The following is a 17,236-nucleotide window of genomic DNA, read 5'->3' as shown; positions in this document are numbered from 1 at the left end:
GTTGCGGAGATTTTTATATTTGACTAGTTTTGGTGGCAATGCTGGGATGTCTAATAAATTAAGAAAGTGTAAAAAAATCATATCTCGGGCCATACACGTATAATATGTGGCAATTTGGATATAAAAGACTAGCTTTTGCCCGCGGCTTCGCTCGCGTTAGAAAGAGACAAAAAGTAGCCTATGTCACTCTCCATCCCTTCAACTATCTCCACTTAAAAAATCACGTCAATTCGTCGCTCTGTTTTTGCCGTGAAAGACGGACAAACAAACAGACACACACACACACTTTTGTCACTATAAAACATGGCGCAATGAGGCTAGAAGGGCCCTAACTGTGATAATGATAATAGTAATATATTTCCTCCCGGACCACCAGGTTGAATTCCTAAAATGTTGAAATCCCGAAACGTTGACTTTCCCAGAATGTTGATTTTTTTCAGTTTCGCAAAATGTTGAATTCTCATAATTACCTCTCTATTCATAAATGGTCACTAAAGTTATCAGGCCGATAAAGTTCGTTTGTCCCTTTCCGACGTATTGGTGTGATAGAAAGGGACAAACGAACTTTATCGGCTTGATAACTTTAGTGAACGTTTATGAAAGGGGTTAGAATTTTAGAGTGAGGAGAATAGGGACTACATGTGTGAGAAACGCGAAAATCGTCTTCTTTCTTGTTCTTTGATTAATTTAATTCTTTGAGAGGCAAGTTTGAGAAGGCATTTTTATGTAAGGTATATTTTATGCATATATTATGTATACAGGGTGTCCGGTAATTAATGGACAACCTTTTATCCACCAAGAGGGCACCTTATACTGGTCCAGAAAATCGACTTTAAGGTTTAGTAAAAGTCGCCTGGTTTTCGAGACTTTCACACTTTTTAAAATTTTAGGTATTAAAATTTTTAAAAGTGTGAAAATCTCGAAAACCAGGCGGCAGGCCTTTTAACCACCAAGAGGGCACCTTATACTGCTCCAGAAAATCGACATTAAGGTTCAGTAAAAGTCGCCTGGTTTTCGAGATTTTCACAATTTTTAAAATTTTAATACTACCTAAAATTTTAAAAAGTGTGAAAATCTCGAAAACCAGGCGACTTTTACTAAACCTTAAAGTCTATTTTTTGGACCAGTATAAGGTGCTCTCTTGGTGGTTAAAAGGTTGTCCATTAATTACCGGGCACCCGGTATGTTAAATACTGTGAATTGGTTATCTTATGTCTTAAATTAATTTATGCCTATTTTTGACGAGGCCATTCCGCCTCTAATCAATAAGTCGATTTCAACATTTACAAATCATTCGGACCGCTTAATCAAAATTAATAGTCACTGCGCCTTTTTTATTTTGAAGATTTGTTTGCTCCTTCCAAAATTTACTTATCTATTGCGCTGTTGTCCCATTTGGAAATTTCCCGATATAATTACCTCCATAGACTCCATTCTTAAATGCCAAATTGAGACCGTACTTAACATCCATTTTAGTGAGCAAGCTTGGACCCAAGCCTGTTTACCGGTAAGGTTTGGCGGTTTGGGCACTCGAAACGTTGCGAGTGTCGCTTTGCCAGCATTCCTGTCCTCCATTCACAGCACGTCTGATCTCGCAGGTAAAATCTTGAAAGCTCCCACAGCTACAAACTGCGAGATTGCGTGCCTGGATGGGGCCACGAATGCTTGGCTAACCGGACCAAGCCCAAACTTACCATCCAGACCCAAACAGCAAAGGGCATGGGACTCCCTATTATCTGTTGCCACCCTGAACACACTCGTGGCCTCTTCATCAGGCAAAGACCTCTCGAGGCTCTTAGCTGTATCCAAACCGGAATCCGGACAATGGCTCCACGCCTATCCCTCACCCAACACCGGTACTTTGATAGACGCAAGTACCTTGCGCATAGCCGTCGGTCTCCGGCTTGGAGTAGCAATATGCTCAGACCACTTGTGTGCTTCCTGTAGGGCCCCAGTAGACCGGCTGGGCGACCATGGCCTCTCCTGCTCCTCGGGCGCGGGCCGCCTTTCTCGCCATGCCGCCCTCAACGACATCCTCAGAAGGGCTCTCGTCAGCGCCAACGTCCCCGCAGCTCTGGAGCCCCAGATCGCACGGGACGATGGCAAGCGCCCGGACGGGATGTCGTTAATCCCTTGGCGAAAGGGCCGCGCGCTGGTGTGGGACGCTACCTGCGCTGATACGTTGGCAGCGTCCTACATCCAAGTGACCAGCAAAAAGGGTGGGGCGGCAGCTGACGCCCGGGAGCGGTTTAAGGCCAACAAATACAGCTGTCTCGGCGCCAACTACGAGTTCGTAGCGTTTGGCGTCGAGACACTCGGACCGTGGGGTAAGGGAGCGCGTGGGCTTGTAAGGGATTTGGGGAAACGGTTAAGGGAGGCAACAGGTGACCCTCGCGCCGGCAGCTTTCTCGCGCAAAGAATTGCTATTGCAATATAGCGCGGGAATGCTGCTTGCGTGATGGGCACCCTGCCGAGGGGCCAGGGCCTGGAGGGTAGCTTTTAGGTTTATTTATTTTTTATATAAGTTATAGTTTAAGTTTTTTTTTGTCCACTATCTGTACTAATGTATAATCATAATCATAATCAATTTATTAATAATAAACGTTTTTCTAGTTATCTTATGTCTAATTTCACATTATCCAAGCATATATAAAAAAAAATGTTTCTCTATTCTATCGATCCCATAGCGAAGTATCTATTTTTTTTAATCATATATCACGTACATTACAACCATTGTATAATTTAAGTATTTTAATATTTAAAAATATCAACATTAACTTAAAAACCCAGCATGTTGCGTAAATATTCCCTACTTGCCTTTTTCCCCTCCGCAACTAAAAATACTAAAAAATTTTTTTAATAATAGATCTTCACGTTAAATTGGCATGAAGTCATTGCAGCTAAACCATAAATTAAATATAACAAGATCATACCATCCCATACATTAAAATGCGACCGCCTAAGACCGCGCTTACACTCCACCGCACATAGATGGCGCCAAAAAAAAATGTCTTGTAGCTTTCGATTATACTTGTAGATGGCGTTAAGTGTCACTTTTGACATAGATTTACGGCTCGGAATTGACAATTAATGCCAATCTACAAATAATCGGTGGCAAAAAGGCATTTTTTTGTGGCGCCATCTATGTGTGGTGAAGTGTAAGCGCGTTCAGAGGCGGTCGCATTTTAATGTATGGGATGGTATGATCTTGTTATATTTAATTTATGGCTAAACTTAATATCCATTTTAGACATCATCGGAGCACAAATTGCCTCTGTGTTTATATTTTGTAACAATTATAACTTCAAAGGCAAATAACACGAATAATTGATAAATTATTTCTTAAAAGGGCCCCGTGGCCACATCTTGGACACTGGCGATCAAATATATGAAAAAAGCGCTTTCCAACACACATTCTAAGCTCGTATAGGTGAACGCGTACCATGCTTGTATGAGTGAGATATGACAGGTTGACTGTTCACATTTTTTGACAGGCGGTAACTGTGAGGTAACCGAGAGCAGTGGGCGGCACTTTCAGCGGGGAGCGGGAGTGGCCATACTGTACGATAGTACTCTTTATTATACTGTGGTACAAGTGAACGACCAGCCAGTCGTGTCAGTGCGCACGCACACAACGACAACTTTATGCTCAATGAGCTGTCATGATAGCAAAGACATATATAACTCCATCTAGACAGATAAAGTCTAAGAAAAAGACGTACCTCAGTACCATACAGAATAAGGTACGGTGGCCTAGATGGCATTACACCTTTGGGGTACGCTCAGCTAGATGGCGCTAATATTAATATTTTACATTTAACACATATCTAAGACATAATTATGTGACTCTGTAAAGACAGATAGTCTTAGAAAAAAACGTACCTCAGAACCATACAGATGAAGGTACGGTGGCCTAGATGGCATTACACCTTTGGGGGACGCTTGGCTATTAGATGGCGCTAATATTAATATTTGTCATTCTAACACATATCAAGCTAACAATATGGGCCAAATTGTCAAAACTGAGGTTCAAAAGTTTTAAGCCTTTGTCAAGAGATGGCTGCTATGCACTGTGATTACACATTTTACTTCGATGGTAACTCTATGATACTCAATCCTCTTTGATATTACCTACAAAAATATATTATTTGTGTTATTTGCCGACGTAAAGGAGCTTGACTTGGATATTTTAAAACAAAACTATTTCAAAACCAGTGTGGATATCGTGAGTTTTTAACATGTTGCTCTATAGCGTTAACTTACGGAAAATAACGTTCATTGTATGGAGAAAGTCGAACGGTTGGTTACAAACTATTGTAGTGTGAGTGCAACGCCTCACTCACACATATACAACCTATATTATAGACAACATAAACCTATAGAGGGCCATTTTTTTCAAAGTTGTCCATCCTACTTTTTTTGTAACATGGGTATTTTTTACACGATTCATACTCAGAATCGGGAGCTCTTTCGATCCTGATAGGAGAAAAAATTGTCTTAAGATTTCCATACATTTTTTTCGAACCTTCCATTCCATTACCGCCATACAAAATGTATGAAAAAATGGTAACGGAATGGAAAAAAACCTTGGAACACTTTTTTTCTCCTATTAGGATTGAAAGAGCTCGCGATTCTGAGTGGAAAACTCATAAAAAAATCCAAATCCAAAAAAAAGTGGGGTGGACAACTTCGAAAAAAAAAGGCCCATATTCGATACATGCGAGTCGTACTTTAATCCCCGCTTCACATGGCGACCTTGCCAGAATCACACTAGAACCAAACATTTCATACTATTCCCGTGATGTTTACGCTATTGAGTAACGTATTCTAAAACGTCGAAAACTCTTGGTACAGTCAACCAATTAGAATCCTACGCCACTCTGGAACCCTGTCGTATTGACACCGTGCTTTATTTGCTACAGAAGTCAGTTTGACTTTTACTGTGAAAGGGTTCTACAGTGGCCTAGGATTCAGATTGGCTGTACAGGCTCGGTTTCATTATTCCATTGCCGCTATTATGCACGTTTTCAGCAGTAACAAAGCTCCTTACATGTTTCATTAATAACATTTTGACGAAAAATGCTTGAAATCACGCTGTACAGTACGCAGCTGTATACAGGCTAAGTGCCAAAACTTAGCCTGTATACAGAACTTAATTGCCTATACATTAAGCTGTGTATACATAGTTTTGGCACGTTGTATTCACAGCTGTGTTGTTGACTGTACATAAACTCTGTCAAACAAGTCTGTCAGTAAATAAGAACAAAGAAAACTATAGGTATCCTTTTCTTTAGGGTGCTAGAGAAAAGGATGCATATAGTTTTCTTTGTTATTATTTACTGACAGACTTGTTTGACAGAGTATATTTTAAGTACAATATTGGGATGCATGGAGGCGTTTATACTGAGACGGCGGCGTTTGTCACTGTCAGAAAGCATTACTTTATCGAAAGTCAGGACGCTTACAATGACGAATATCGTACATTGACCTGACTGCAGGGTTAGCTACATGATTGCCGCGAGATTATGTCTCCGCGAGATAGACTATCCGTCCTTATGTCATTAATACAGTTAGAAGAAGACGTGTCGTCTATCTCGCAACGACGTACTCTCGCGGCCAACGTGTGCTAGGCCTACTGTTCTTATCTCTATCGCGCGCGTGTAATTTATATTGCGGTCCTGTTCACACAGTGGCATTGAATGCCGCCATCTTGGACAGGACAGCAATACAACACGTGTACAGCTTGGCAAAGAAGAGGAAAAATGGAAGTAAATTTTATTTTTTATCATAGCAACACAACTATTCTCAATGAAAAGTGTTACAATTGCAAACCAGTGTTACCATATGCAAAATATGGCGGCTATATTATTTTCTACCCTTTTTTGCCAGGCTGTACTATAGATATGTAGCAATAAGGTCAATGTACAAGATTCTTCTTGCGTAGCGTCCTTACAGCAAACCATGAAGCTGCAATATATGCAATGTGCAAGCATTTTTCGTCACAAAGCTAAATAATAAAATCTCTGTTATAGCAAACTGCGCGGACGGGTTATCAGTAGGTTAGCACCATTCAGTTTGTCTGTCTGTATGTTCCTTTGCTAGCACCTGTAGTTAGATACCCCGATCAGTAAGGAATTTAATATTTTTGTGTGATATTAACAATAATTCTCTTAAAGCGAATTATTGTTAAATACTTTTCCTCTATTGATTGGTTTAGTTGAAAGCTTATTAGATCAAAATAGTTTAGATATTAATAGTATTTTATGCAACCGTTGTATAAGGGAGGTCAAAAAAGGCGAGTGGCGTGGGTAACAATTTGAGGCGAAGCCGAAATTTGTAAAAGACGCCATGAGTGTTCTTTGATTCAGATAAACAACGTTGCATACAATACTTTTATAAGGTTTGCGTATTTATTATACGAACATATTTTTATACGAGACAATCGTTGAAACGTTTTGAGTTTTTATTGTTACTTTTCAGTATTTTGTGAGAAGTAGGGTATTGATTTTATTATTATTTTGCTACCTGCACTTCCATTGTGAATCATTATCTTTGGTGTTTATATATCTACTATACATGGTCGCTTTCCTAAAATAAAATTCTTGCTTAAATGGTTGCTTATGTATGAAATAAATCTTTGTATTGTATAAGTACAATATGGAAACCTGATATGATCTTTAATAAAATTGTAACCGGTAATATAATACCAAACATATAATAGTCTCGAAAGTTATACAACATGAATCTGACAGAAAAATATCTTGTATAAAAATTGATAGTTTTACTCCGATTGCCGGTTTTTTTTCAATTTCAATATATTTTATAAAGTCTTAGGATCATGTCAGATTTCTGCCTGTTTTTGGTTGTATGTTATACATATCTAGTGTAAGTACTTATATTATAATTGAATTGTAATGTAGTCTGCAACGAATTATGTAATAATATAAATAATTATTGTTCTATAACATAATAAGTACCTAGTATCCAGAATTACGTAGGGTAAATTGAAAATTTGGGTATTTTTTTAAAAACCATGTCTGTAGTAAACATTCCTGTGGGTACTCGGCCATCGTAGTCTACAAAACCGGCCAAGAGCGTGTCGGGCCACGCTCAGTGTAGGGTTCCGTAGTTTTCCGTATTTTTCTCAAAAACTACTGAGCCTATCAAGTTCAAAATAATTTTCCTAGAAAGTCTTTATAAAGTTCTACTTTTGTGATTTTTTTCATATTTTTTAAACATAAGGTTCAAAAGTTAGAGGGGGGGGACGCACTTTTTTTTCCTTTAGGAGCGATTATTTCCGAAAATATTAATATTATCAAAAAACGATCTTTGCAAACCCTTATTCATTTTTTAATACCTATCCAACAGTGTATCACATGTTGGGGTTGGAATGAAAAAAAATATCAGCCCCCACTTTACATGTAGGGGGGGTACCCTAATAAAACATTTTTTTCCATTTTTTATTTTTGCACTTTGTTGGCGTGATTGATATACATATTGGTACCAAATTCCAGCTTTCTAGTGCTAACGGTTACTGAGATTATCTGCGGACGGACGGACGGACGGACGGACGGACGGACGGACGGACGGACGGACGGACGGACAGACAGACATGGCGAAACTATAAGGGTTCCTAGTTGACTACGGAACTCTAAAAAAGAGACAGTGTTTCGTGCGGCCGAATGGTATCTGCCATTGCTGTGAGTGTACTTAAAGGACACTGGTTTGATCCCAGCCTCGTGCACTGTGGACACATTTACTTTATTTGATATCTATTTGGGCTTATAAACTATATAGCAGCGTTTTTTAAATAATAATTTGATTAATACTTGTAGTATTTATCAGTGGCCTATTTCTCCACAGTGACATTGACACTGGACAGTGACAATTCTGTACCTATAAACTGAAATAAATGTCATATACAAAGAAAAAATGACCAAGGCCTCCAAGTGTCCGAATTAAAATATTTCCTATGAAATAATTTAATTTGGTCTTAGAGTGAATATGGTGGCGCCATCTCTCTTCGCTAACTCGTAATCACATGGTTTGATTCAGTTAGGAGGTCGAACTAGTTCCGGTTCTACCTCAGAGATGGCAGGGGGCGCCTTAGCCTTCGGTAATTGTGTCATATACTTGAAAATTTCGACCCTTGCCGCCGTGACCGGTTGGCCGAGTGGTTTGAGGCATCCGTGGCTATAACGGAGTACGCTGGTTCGAATCCAGCATCGGACACTTGGAGGCCTTGGTCATTTTTTCTTTGTATATGACATTTATTTCAGTTTATAGTTAAATAATAGTAGTGTGTCTACTAAAAACACAAATTAAAATATTTCCTATGAAATAATTTAATTTGGTCTTAGAGTGAATATGGTGGCGCCATCTCTCTTCGCTAACTCGTAATCACATGGTTTGATTCAGTTAGGAGGTCGAACTAGTTCCGGTTCTACCTCAGAGATGGCAGGGGGCGCCTTAGCCTTCGGTAATTGTGTCATATACTTGAAAATTTCGACCCTTGCCGCCGTGACCGGTTGGCCGAGTGGTTTGAGACATCCGTGGCTATAACGGAGTACGCTGGTTCGAATCCAGCATCGGACACTTGGAGGCCTTGGTCATTTTTTTCTTTGTATATGACATTTATTTCAGTTTATAGTTAAATAATAGTAGTGTGTCTACTAAAAACACAAATTAAAATATTTCCTATGAAATAATTTAATTTGGTCTTAGAATTCTGTACCTATTTCTGGGTTGATAAGTAACATTGTTTCTCTGCGTCAATATTTCCTTGTTGAACAGGCAATGGACGACGAAGTGTCACTGTCGGGGGACAATTATCACTATTGTGAACTGGGCCACATGTTTATGTAATTCTGGGTACAAGTCATTATTTGTATACGTTTACCATATTACTATATTTCAGCTCTGTACCGGATCACAAAGGTTTCCACGGGCCTACGGTGGCCCATGATAGCCCAGTTCTGTTCGGTATTTTGGCCCATCCTGATAACAAAGTGAGTACCTATTAATTCATGATCGTGCACTGAGTGAAGAAACAACCAATTTTCATGTTCGTTCAACAAGTTTTTTGGTTGAAATACGCGCCTAAAATCGCTGTCAATAGAAATTGTCAACAATGTAAACAAACCATTATATAAAATATCAATATTTTTGCACAATTTTATTATTTTAAAGGTTGAGGATCAGAATGTGAGATGAATTAATTAAATAACACATGGATTTAGCCAGTATCTGCTGAGTTAGAATGGAAATTAAAGACATTTTGACTACAAGGTTTGTTTACATTGTTCACAAATTATATTGACGGCGACTTTACGTGCTCTTTGGTTGAAACAACAAGTTAGATTTTGTTAAGTGTAACTAGTACATTCTACAAGTTTAATTTTATTTGAATCAACGAGTCGATTTTATAAAAGACTCATATTGTTTTAAACATATGTTTGGCTGATTCAATCAAATATCTTTTAACAAGTTTGACCTTGTTGTTCGGACAAATTCGACTTGTATCATCAACATTGTGATTTATTCCGTTAACTAAAATACTTTCGTTTCAAACGGATAAACCCACAACAAGTCGAACTTGTTAAATTCACAATGCAAATTTCTCTCAGTGTGTGATCAATTGCGATGTTCTTAATTTGTTTCTTGTTTGAGGTGTCCAAAAAAGTGTAACAATTTCTTTATTCTATTTATTTTATTTTTTTATCTTATTTCAATACCAGTAGATGATTCTATAACCTGACGCACACTGCCTTTCGTCGGATCATACAAAAGTAAAATGGCGTGGCGCTTAGTTTTTGACTCCCCGACGCAAAAACGACGAGGTGTTATAAGTTTCACGTGTCTGTTTGTCTATCTGTGTGTGTGTCTGTCTGTGGCATCGTAGCTCCCGAACGGATGAACCGATTTAGATTTAGTTTTTTTTTGTTTGAAAGCTGAATTAGTCGGGAGTGTTCTTAGCCATGTTTCATGAAAATCGGTCCACTATGTCGCGGTCGGGGGTCTTTTCAAAATTTTAATTTTGTGGTTATTCCGTTCCAATTACATTGTTTTTCGGACTAGGTTGATTAAGGCAAACTATTAAAAGTTACATATAATTGGAGCATATTTTGCATCCTGTTTCTTTCCAGTTCGAAAATGTTTGACAAAAAATGCTTTACAGCTATTGTCGTGCCCGCCCGCCATGCGGTTCGTGATCACGTCGGTTGGAGGCAAACAGCGGCGTCTGTTGCTGCGTGGCGATTCACTTGGGACCGTGTCCGTTTGGAACGTCGACGACGCCGCTACGCCGGCAGTGGGGACAACTCCTTGTAAGTTCATACAATAGTAAACATTATGTGTTAGCAGACTATATAGGTATGTTTGAGGTAAACAACGAAACCGGATACTGCGCGGTGGCTCTTTATTGACTGTATCCGTTTGGAACGTCGACGACGCCGCTACGCCGGCAGTGGGAACAACTCCATGTAAGTTCATACAATAGTAAACATTATGTGTTAGCAGACTATATGTTTGAGGTAAACAACGAAACCGGTTACTGCGCGGTGGCTCTTTATTGACTGTATCCGTTTGGAACGTCGATGACGCTGCTACGCCGGCGGTGGGGACAACTCCTTGTGAGTACATATGATAGTAAATTTTATTTGAATGTGTCCGTTTATTGCTCAGTATAACGTATATATTCACTTGAAAAATTATTAATCACACTGTATAATTATGTTTTTTTTTTCAGCCCACGCCCCTATCGTGCTGACCAGTTTGGATATGGCTTGGGCAGAAATGAACCCCAGTCCCGTTGGTATTTTGGATCAGTTACACCACCCCGAGGAGCCTGGTAAGATATTGTTTCATATTCCGGTATTGCTATAAATAAAGGAAAACATTTAATGAATCAATGAATAATTTTCACAATTTGTCATATAACGGGATAATAAGTTAAATATTGCAGGCAGGCAATTATGGTCGCGCGATAAATGATAAAACATCTGGCCGTCCCTATCGCACTTACTAATAGTGCGATAGGGACGGCCTGATATTTTATCGTCCATCGCGCGACCATGCTACCCGTGCAGAAGAGAGTTTATAGACTGAAATAAATATCATACACGAAAGAAGAAACGACGAGGCCCACTGGTGGCCGAGCCGGGAATCCAACCCGGGTCTTCAGCTTACGCGGCTAACGTTATTACCACTAGACCACCCGCCCGCCGTGGTACCCGACGTCATTTCTCTAGTGTATGTTATTTCTGATAAGGTTAGGCGCCTTTGACTCTAAAGGCTAGCAATGTGTGCTTGCACCTCCTATACGAATCTTTTACAAAATTGCGGTATAGATATGGTGCTGCCATATATACAACTAAGGAACAAATCAAATTTAAATCAAAATTACAAAATAATTTGATTTGTTCCTTAGTTGGAGAGTTGATAGATTCACAACAACCATAGGCAGGGGTCATCAAATTCTAGACTGCTAACTACCTAATGTAGGCCACGTATAGGGTCGTCTTATTTTTACGATCAGGAGTTCAGGACCGCTGCAGAAACAAATTGTTAACCCTCGGGCTAGAGTGTATTAAATACTCGAGGTTTTTTATGAATACTAAATCCTTCTAATTGTGTCTCATTTTATTTTCTAATGCCCGATAATATTTTGTTTCAGAAGTAAAACTCACAGCTTCCATTTACCTCCTAGCTGCAAACCGTCTTGTAGTAGGTCGAGAAGATGGCTCCATAGTCATAGTGAACGCTACCCACACTGTCCAACTACAGTTGCTGCATGGAAACCACCAACAGCTAGATGGTAAGTCTGTCTTTTTACAAAAATAAATATAAATAAATATACGGAAAACTTCCGTGATCATGATGCATACAACTGCGTCGAAATATCGGGAGCTCGACAAAAATCAAAAAGGTAATCACGGTCTATATCCCGGTCAATATACAGTACCGGTCAAAAGTTTGAGTTCACCCTTTGATTTCGGTACAAATGAGTACTTTTGTACGATAATTATCTTCGGTTTGGTAGTCGAAATTTATATGTTTTCAACTTATATTTAATGTTTTGTGGAGATTTGTTTTACTAGTTAGACACAATTCACGTACCTTTCTTTCACTAAAATCTAATAAACATGACGGCAAAATGCTAGTTATATTTATGGCCTTGCCTTTGCCACTAATTGAGACACATCTTTACACGAAACACAGTTTTAGCCAGATAATATAGGCCAAATAATTATTTAGCCTATAAGATTTGAGGGAAACAGATGTTAAAAAAATATAAATTGTTTACGAAACAAATTTTGACGTCTGAACTACAAAAAACTATCTCTCTAAAGCAGTCAATTGTACTGAAAACAAGGAGTGAACTTAAATTTTTGACCGGTACTGTAAGTCTAATGAAAATAACCGTGAATCATTCAAAACTCTTAAATATATAGTTGTTGGTATGGTATGGTACCCTTAACCCGACATAACGCGACACATACTGTCTAACTACAGACAATCAACAGCTAGATGGTAAGTCTATCTTTTTATAAGAACCCTCATAAAAATTAACATGTAACTCGTTTTATGGTTTTCGGGATAAAATGATAATTTTTAACCGGCAAGACAATTATAAAAAAACTATATAGTCAGTACTAAACTGTATAGAAGTAGTAAAAAAACTTAGACACAATTTTTACTTGAAAGTGACGTCACAAGCCCTCACTCCGGAACTTTGATGCTGTATATTATAGCCGTATTTTTTCATTAAATAGATAAAGCAAAAAATATGTGTTCAGTGTTTTTGGACGATCTAACTGAAGGACTAAACAGAATCCCAGTTTGTTTATGGGCATTTTCAGAAATTGGGACACAAAATTAGTGACAGCTGTTAACAAAAATTACCTCGATGTCAGTTTTGTCACGATATTTAAGAATAAAATTTGTCTAAAAACCAACTTTTTCATGTTCTAAATGTAGATTAATGCTTATAGTTTACGTAATTAACACAAAAGCAATATTTTTATTGAAGTGTCATGCTTATTTTTCGTCACAAAACTGACATCGAGTTAATTTTTGTTAACAACTATCACTCATTTTGGGTCCCAATTTTTGGAAATGCCCTTATGTAGTCGTCATCCCTATTGTGAAAGTAACGTAGGGGAAATGTGTACTTTATTCATTGTTTCTGACCTGTTTCAGATTGGCCACCTCATCAGTTGCTTCACGGCCATAATGGGAGGGTCAACTGTCTCTTGTACCCTCACCATGTTCATCCAAGGTTCGTTATTATTTTATACATACATACATACAATCACGCCTGTATCTCATAAAGGGGTAGGCAGAACACATGAAACTACTAAAGCTTCAGTGCCACTCTTGGCAAATAAGGGGTTGAAAGAAAACGAAACTGTGACATTGCAGTGACAGGTTGCCAGCCTCTCGCCTACGCCACAATTTAACCCATATCCCATAGTCGCCATAGTAGTCCATATCCATTATTTTATACGAATGAAAGGGCTGGCAACACTGCCATTGCGAACATCATATTACGGTTGCTCCGACAATAAAAATAAAATAATGCGGAAATAAGTGCTGTGGACTATGTGAAGTGCTAAAATAACGCGAATTAGGACTAACAATTTATCCAGGACAAATAAAAACAGTGCTAAAACTCCATAAAGTGAAGAAAAAGTCTTATCATTGTGTGGCGGCGTCTGCCGTCAAACATACAAAGGAGGATTGTTTCGTGCATATAAACAAAGTGCAGCGTAAAAATATTATTCTACATAGACATTACCACTAATAAATCGAAAAACCGACATTAACAAAACAGTGCGAAAATACTAACCTCGAAAATAAATTTCGATCTGTGAAAACGATCAGTCATACCGCCATTACGAGACCTGTGCTGCCATCTATCGGCAAATCTGAACACTACGATTTGTCACCTACAAAACGTCAAAATGACAGACGTCAACCTCGAAACACTAGAGAATCTCATTAAGGGTTTAAGAATAGATCTGAAAAAAGACTTACAAGAATCACTGAACGACACAGAGACCAAACTTTCAAAGAATATAAAGGAACTAAATGAAAAATTGCAAGATACGTTTACAAACATCCGAAAAGATATAGAAAATGTCAAAGAAACAAACACGAATCTTGACAACAAAATGTGTGATATTGAGAGACAAATACGGAAAAGAAATATAGTGTTCTTCGGAGTGGAAGAAGCCGAAAACACATATGAAGAGCTGGAGAAAAATATTATTTCAATAATCACAGAAACCGTGAAAGTTGACTGTAATCATCTAGATCTGGAGATAGTGCGTAGAATAGGAAGAAAAACTGAAAATAAAATAAGACCAGTGAAAGTAACTCTCACAACATTCGGCAAGAAAATATATATTATGAAGAATAGTAGAAATTTAAAACAGACAAATATGTATATTAAAGAAGACTTTACCCCACAAGTACTTGAAACCCGCAAATTACTTCAAGACCAACTACAAAAGGCTAGAAAAGAAGGTAAAAAAGCTTTTATACGCCACGACAAATTAATTATCAAAGAACCAGATAACAAGCAACAGACAGATAGAAAAATTCCCCTCGAAACTCAAAAAAAGGGAGTTAGAAGTAACCCCGCCAAACCAGGTAGGAAGTTCTTATCACAGACAGGAGAGCTCGAAGAGGCAAGTAGCCAAAAAGAACAGAACACAACTAGAGAACCAAAACACCATACTTAGCTATATGAAGAATACTGAGATTGGTCCGCACAACCGTTCACCTTCAGTGACATCCATAGAAGATAGCGAGACATAGCAATTACCAAGGCCTCCTTCAAAGACACTAGCCCAAAAACCAAAATCAATACAACATTTAAAATCAAGTTCAGAAAACCGCAATAAAAACCCTCCCCCAATACGGCTGGTCACCGCGGGGGCAGTAGACTTCAACCCTTCAAAGCAAAATAATCCAAGCTGCCACATGATTACACAAAGTACAAACAAAACTAAATTAGAAGAAAATAGCAATCAAATGGCAAAACACAAACAAAAACAAATACTATATGTGACAACTTACAACGTCCGGACACTGTCATCTCACGAGCGACTAATAGAATTAATAGAAGCATTTAAATCAATAAAATATGATATTATGGGAATAGCAGAAATGCGACGTTTGGGAACAGAAATCCAAGAATACAAAGATTTCTTACTCTGCTATTCAGGCCAAACACCAGGAAAATATGGAGTGGGCTTCCTAATAAAAAAATCATATAAACAGAATATCGAAAGCTTCGTGGGACTAACAGAGCGCGTTGCCCTCTTAAACCTCAAGTTTGAAACACACAACATATCTATCATTCAGGTTTATGCCCCTACTGAAGCAGCCACAGATGAAGAAATCACTTGTTTTTACAATACTGTCACTCAAGCCATAGGAAGAGCCCACAGAGACTATATAATAATGGGAGACTTTAACGCAAAAATAGGGCACCCGAAGCAAAATGAATATCTGGCGATGAAACAGTATGGGTACGGTGACAGGAATGAGCGAGGACAAGCCTTGATTGATTTTGCTATGGAAAATAAACTACAAATACTTAACACCTTTTTTAAGAAAAAATCAACCCGGAGATGGACATGGCGCTCACCAAATGGCCAGTATTATAACGAGATAGACTATATTCTATCTAACTGCCACAACATGTTCCAGAACATTGAAGTACTAAGTGTAAATTTTCCTTCAGATCATCGGCCTGTCCGAGCAAGTATAACACTTACAAATACCAAGAAATGCAGAACCAGCTTTAGAAATAACTCAATTACAACACTGAAAACGGATGAAGAAACAAACGAATATAGAAAACTACTAGCAACCTATGTAAACAATCGGCAAGAAACGAAATGTGTCCAGAAACAGTATGACATGCTAAATGATGCAATTACTCTAAGCCTTAGAGAAGCTCGCTCAGTAAATTCCAATCAAAGGGAGCATGGAGTATTATCAGAACGTACATTAAAACTTATGGACAGAAGAAGAATGCTACATAAAACCAAAAACAAATCACGCAGTGAAAAAAATGAACTCCGTGCCTTATACAAGCTAATCAGTAAGTACATCAAGAAGGACTATACAGAGTACAGGAAGAACACCCTCATGAAGCATATAATGCAGGCAGGAAGTACTAAAAAGGCATTCAAAGACCTAACACAAAACAAAACATGGATCGGAGAACTGCATTCTTTGGGAAAGTCATCGCACAACCGAATTGACATTATAGAAGTAGCAACTACATTTTATAGAGACTTGTATAGTGAAAAAACCGATAAAAACTATACAAATAATATTATATCTACATCCATATCACAAAATTTAAAGAAAAAATTGGAACCTATCTCTGAAACTGAAGTAACAAATGCTATAAGAAGCCTTAAAAGAGACAAGAGCCCAGGCGCAGATCAAATCAGCAATGAAGCTCTCAAAGCTGCAGGGGATATCTTAGCTATACCTATATCAATATTATTTAATAATATAATTGAAACCGCTGCAATACCATTTCAATGGACAGAATCAAATATAATCCTAATATACAAGAAAGGAGACCCTAAAAACATCTCAAATTATCGGCCGATAAGTCTGCTACCTGCAATGTACAAACTTTTTTCATCAATTGTCAATCATAGAATAAGTGCCACATTAGAAAACAATCAACCAGTAGAACAGGCAGGGTTCAGAAAGGGCTTCTCAACCATCGACCATATACACAGCTTAGAACAATTAATTGAAAAATTTCAGGAAAAACAAAGAAGTCTCTATATTGCCTACATTGACTACCAGAAAGCTTTTGATACAATATCACATAAATGTATATGGGAAACTCTGGAAAGCCAAGGAATAGAGCAACAATACATAGAAGTCATCAAAAATCTATATAAAAACAGCACAGGTAGAGTGAAATTAGAAACTATTGGCCCTCGCTTCCCTATCAAAAGAGGTGTAAGACAGGGTGACCCTATGTCCCCAAAACTGTTTATAGCAATCCTAGAAACTGTATTCAGACAACTAGACTGGAAGAACAAAGGAATATATATAAATGGCACATACCTAAACCACCTTCGTTTTGCAGACGATCTGGTAATACTAGCAGAGACAAGCTCACAACTACAATATATGATTACCTCGCTACATTCAGCCAGCGTCCAAGTGGGACTAGAAATGAACCTTTCAA

At 38.2% G+C, this 17,236-nt stretch overlaps 1 protein-coding gene across 3 annotated transcripts in view; it reads left to right on the top strand.

Moving 5' to 3' along the window:
• LOC125238814 (WD repeat-containing protein 7) overlaps positions 1–17,236 on the top strand; it is a 191,326-nt gene that overhangs the window by 10,734 nt on the left and 163,356 nt on the right. For 2 of the 3 annotated variants that reach the window (XM_048146261.1, XM_048146259.1), the window contains exons 8-12: positions 8,918–9,008; positions 10,178–10,325; positions 10,748–10,849; positions 11,675–11,815; positions 13,201–13,279. In XM_048146261.1, the coding sequence (XP_048002218.1) occupies positions 8,918–9,008; positions 10,178–10,325; positions 10,748–10,849; positions 11,675–11,815; positions 13,201–13,279 (561 nt within the window). The remainder of the gene's footprint in view (positions 1–8,917; positions 9,009–10,177; positions 10,326–10,747; positions 10,850–11,674; positions 11,816–13,200; positions 13,280–17,236) is intronic. The other variant, XM_048146260.1, reaches the window with a different exon arrangement.

The sequence above is a fragment of the Leguminivora glycinivorella genome, chromosome 24, assembly GCF_023078275.1.
Source record: "Leguminivora glycinivorella isolate SPB_JAAS2020 chromosome 24, LegGlyc_1.1, whole genome shotgun sequence".
Taxonomy (NCBI): Eukaryota; Metazoa; Arthropoda; class Insecta; order Lepidoptera; family Tortricidae; genus Leguminivora; species Leguminivora glycinivorella.
This window is presented reverse-complemented; position numbering and strand designations above follow the sequence as displayed.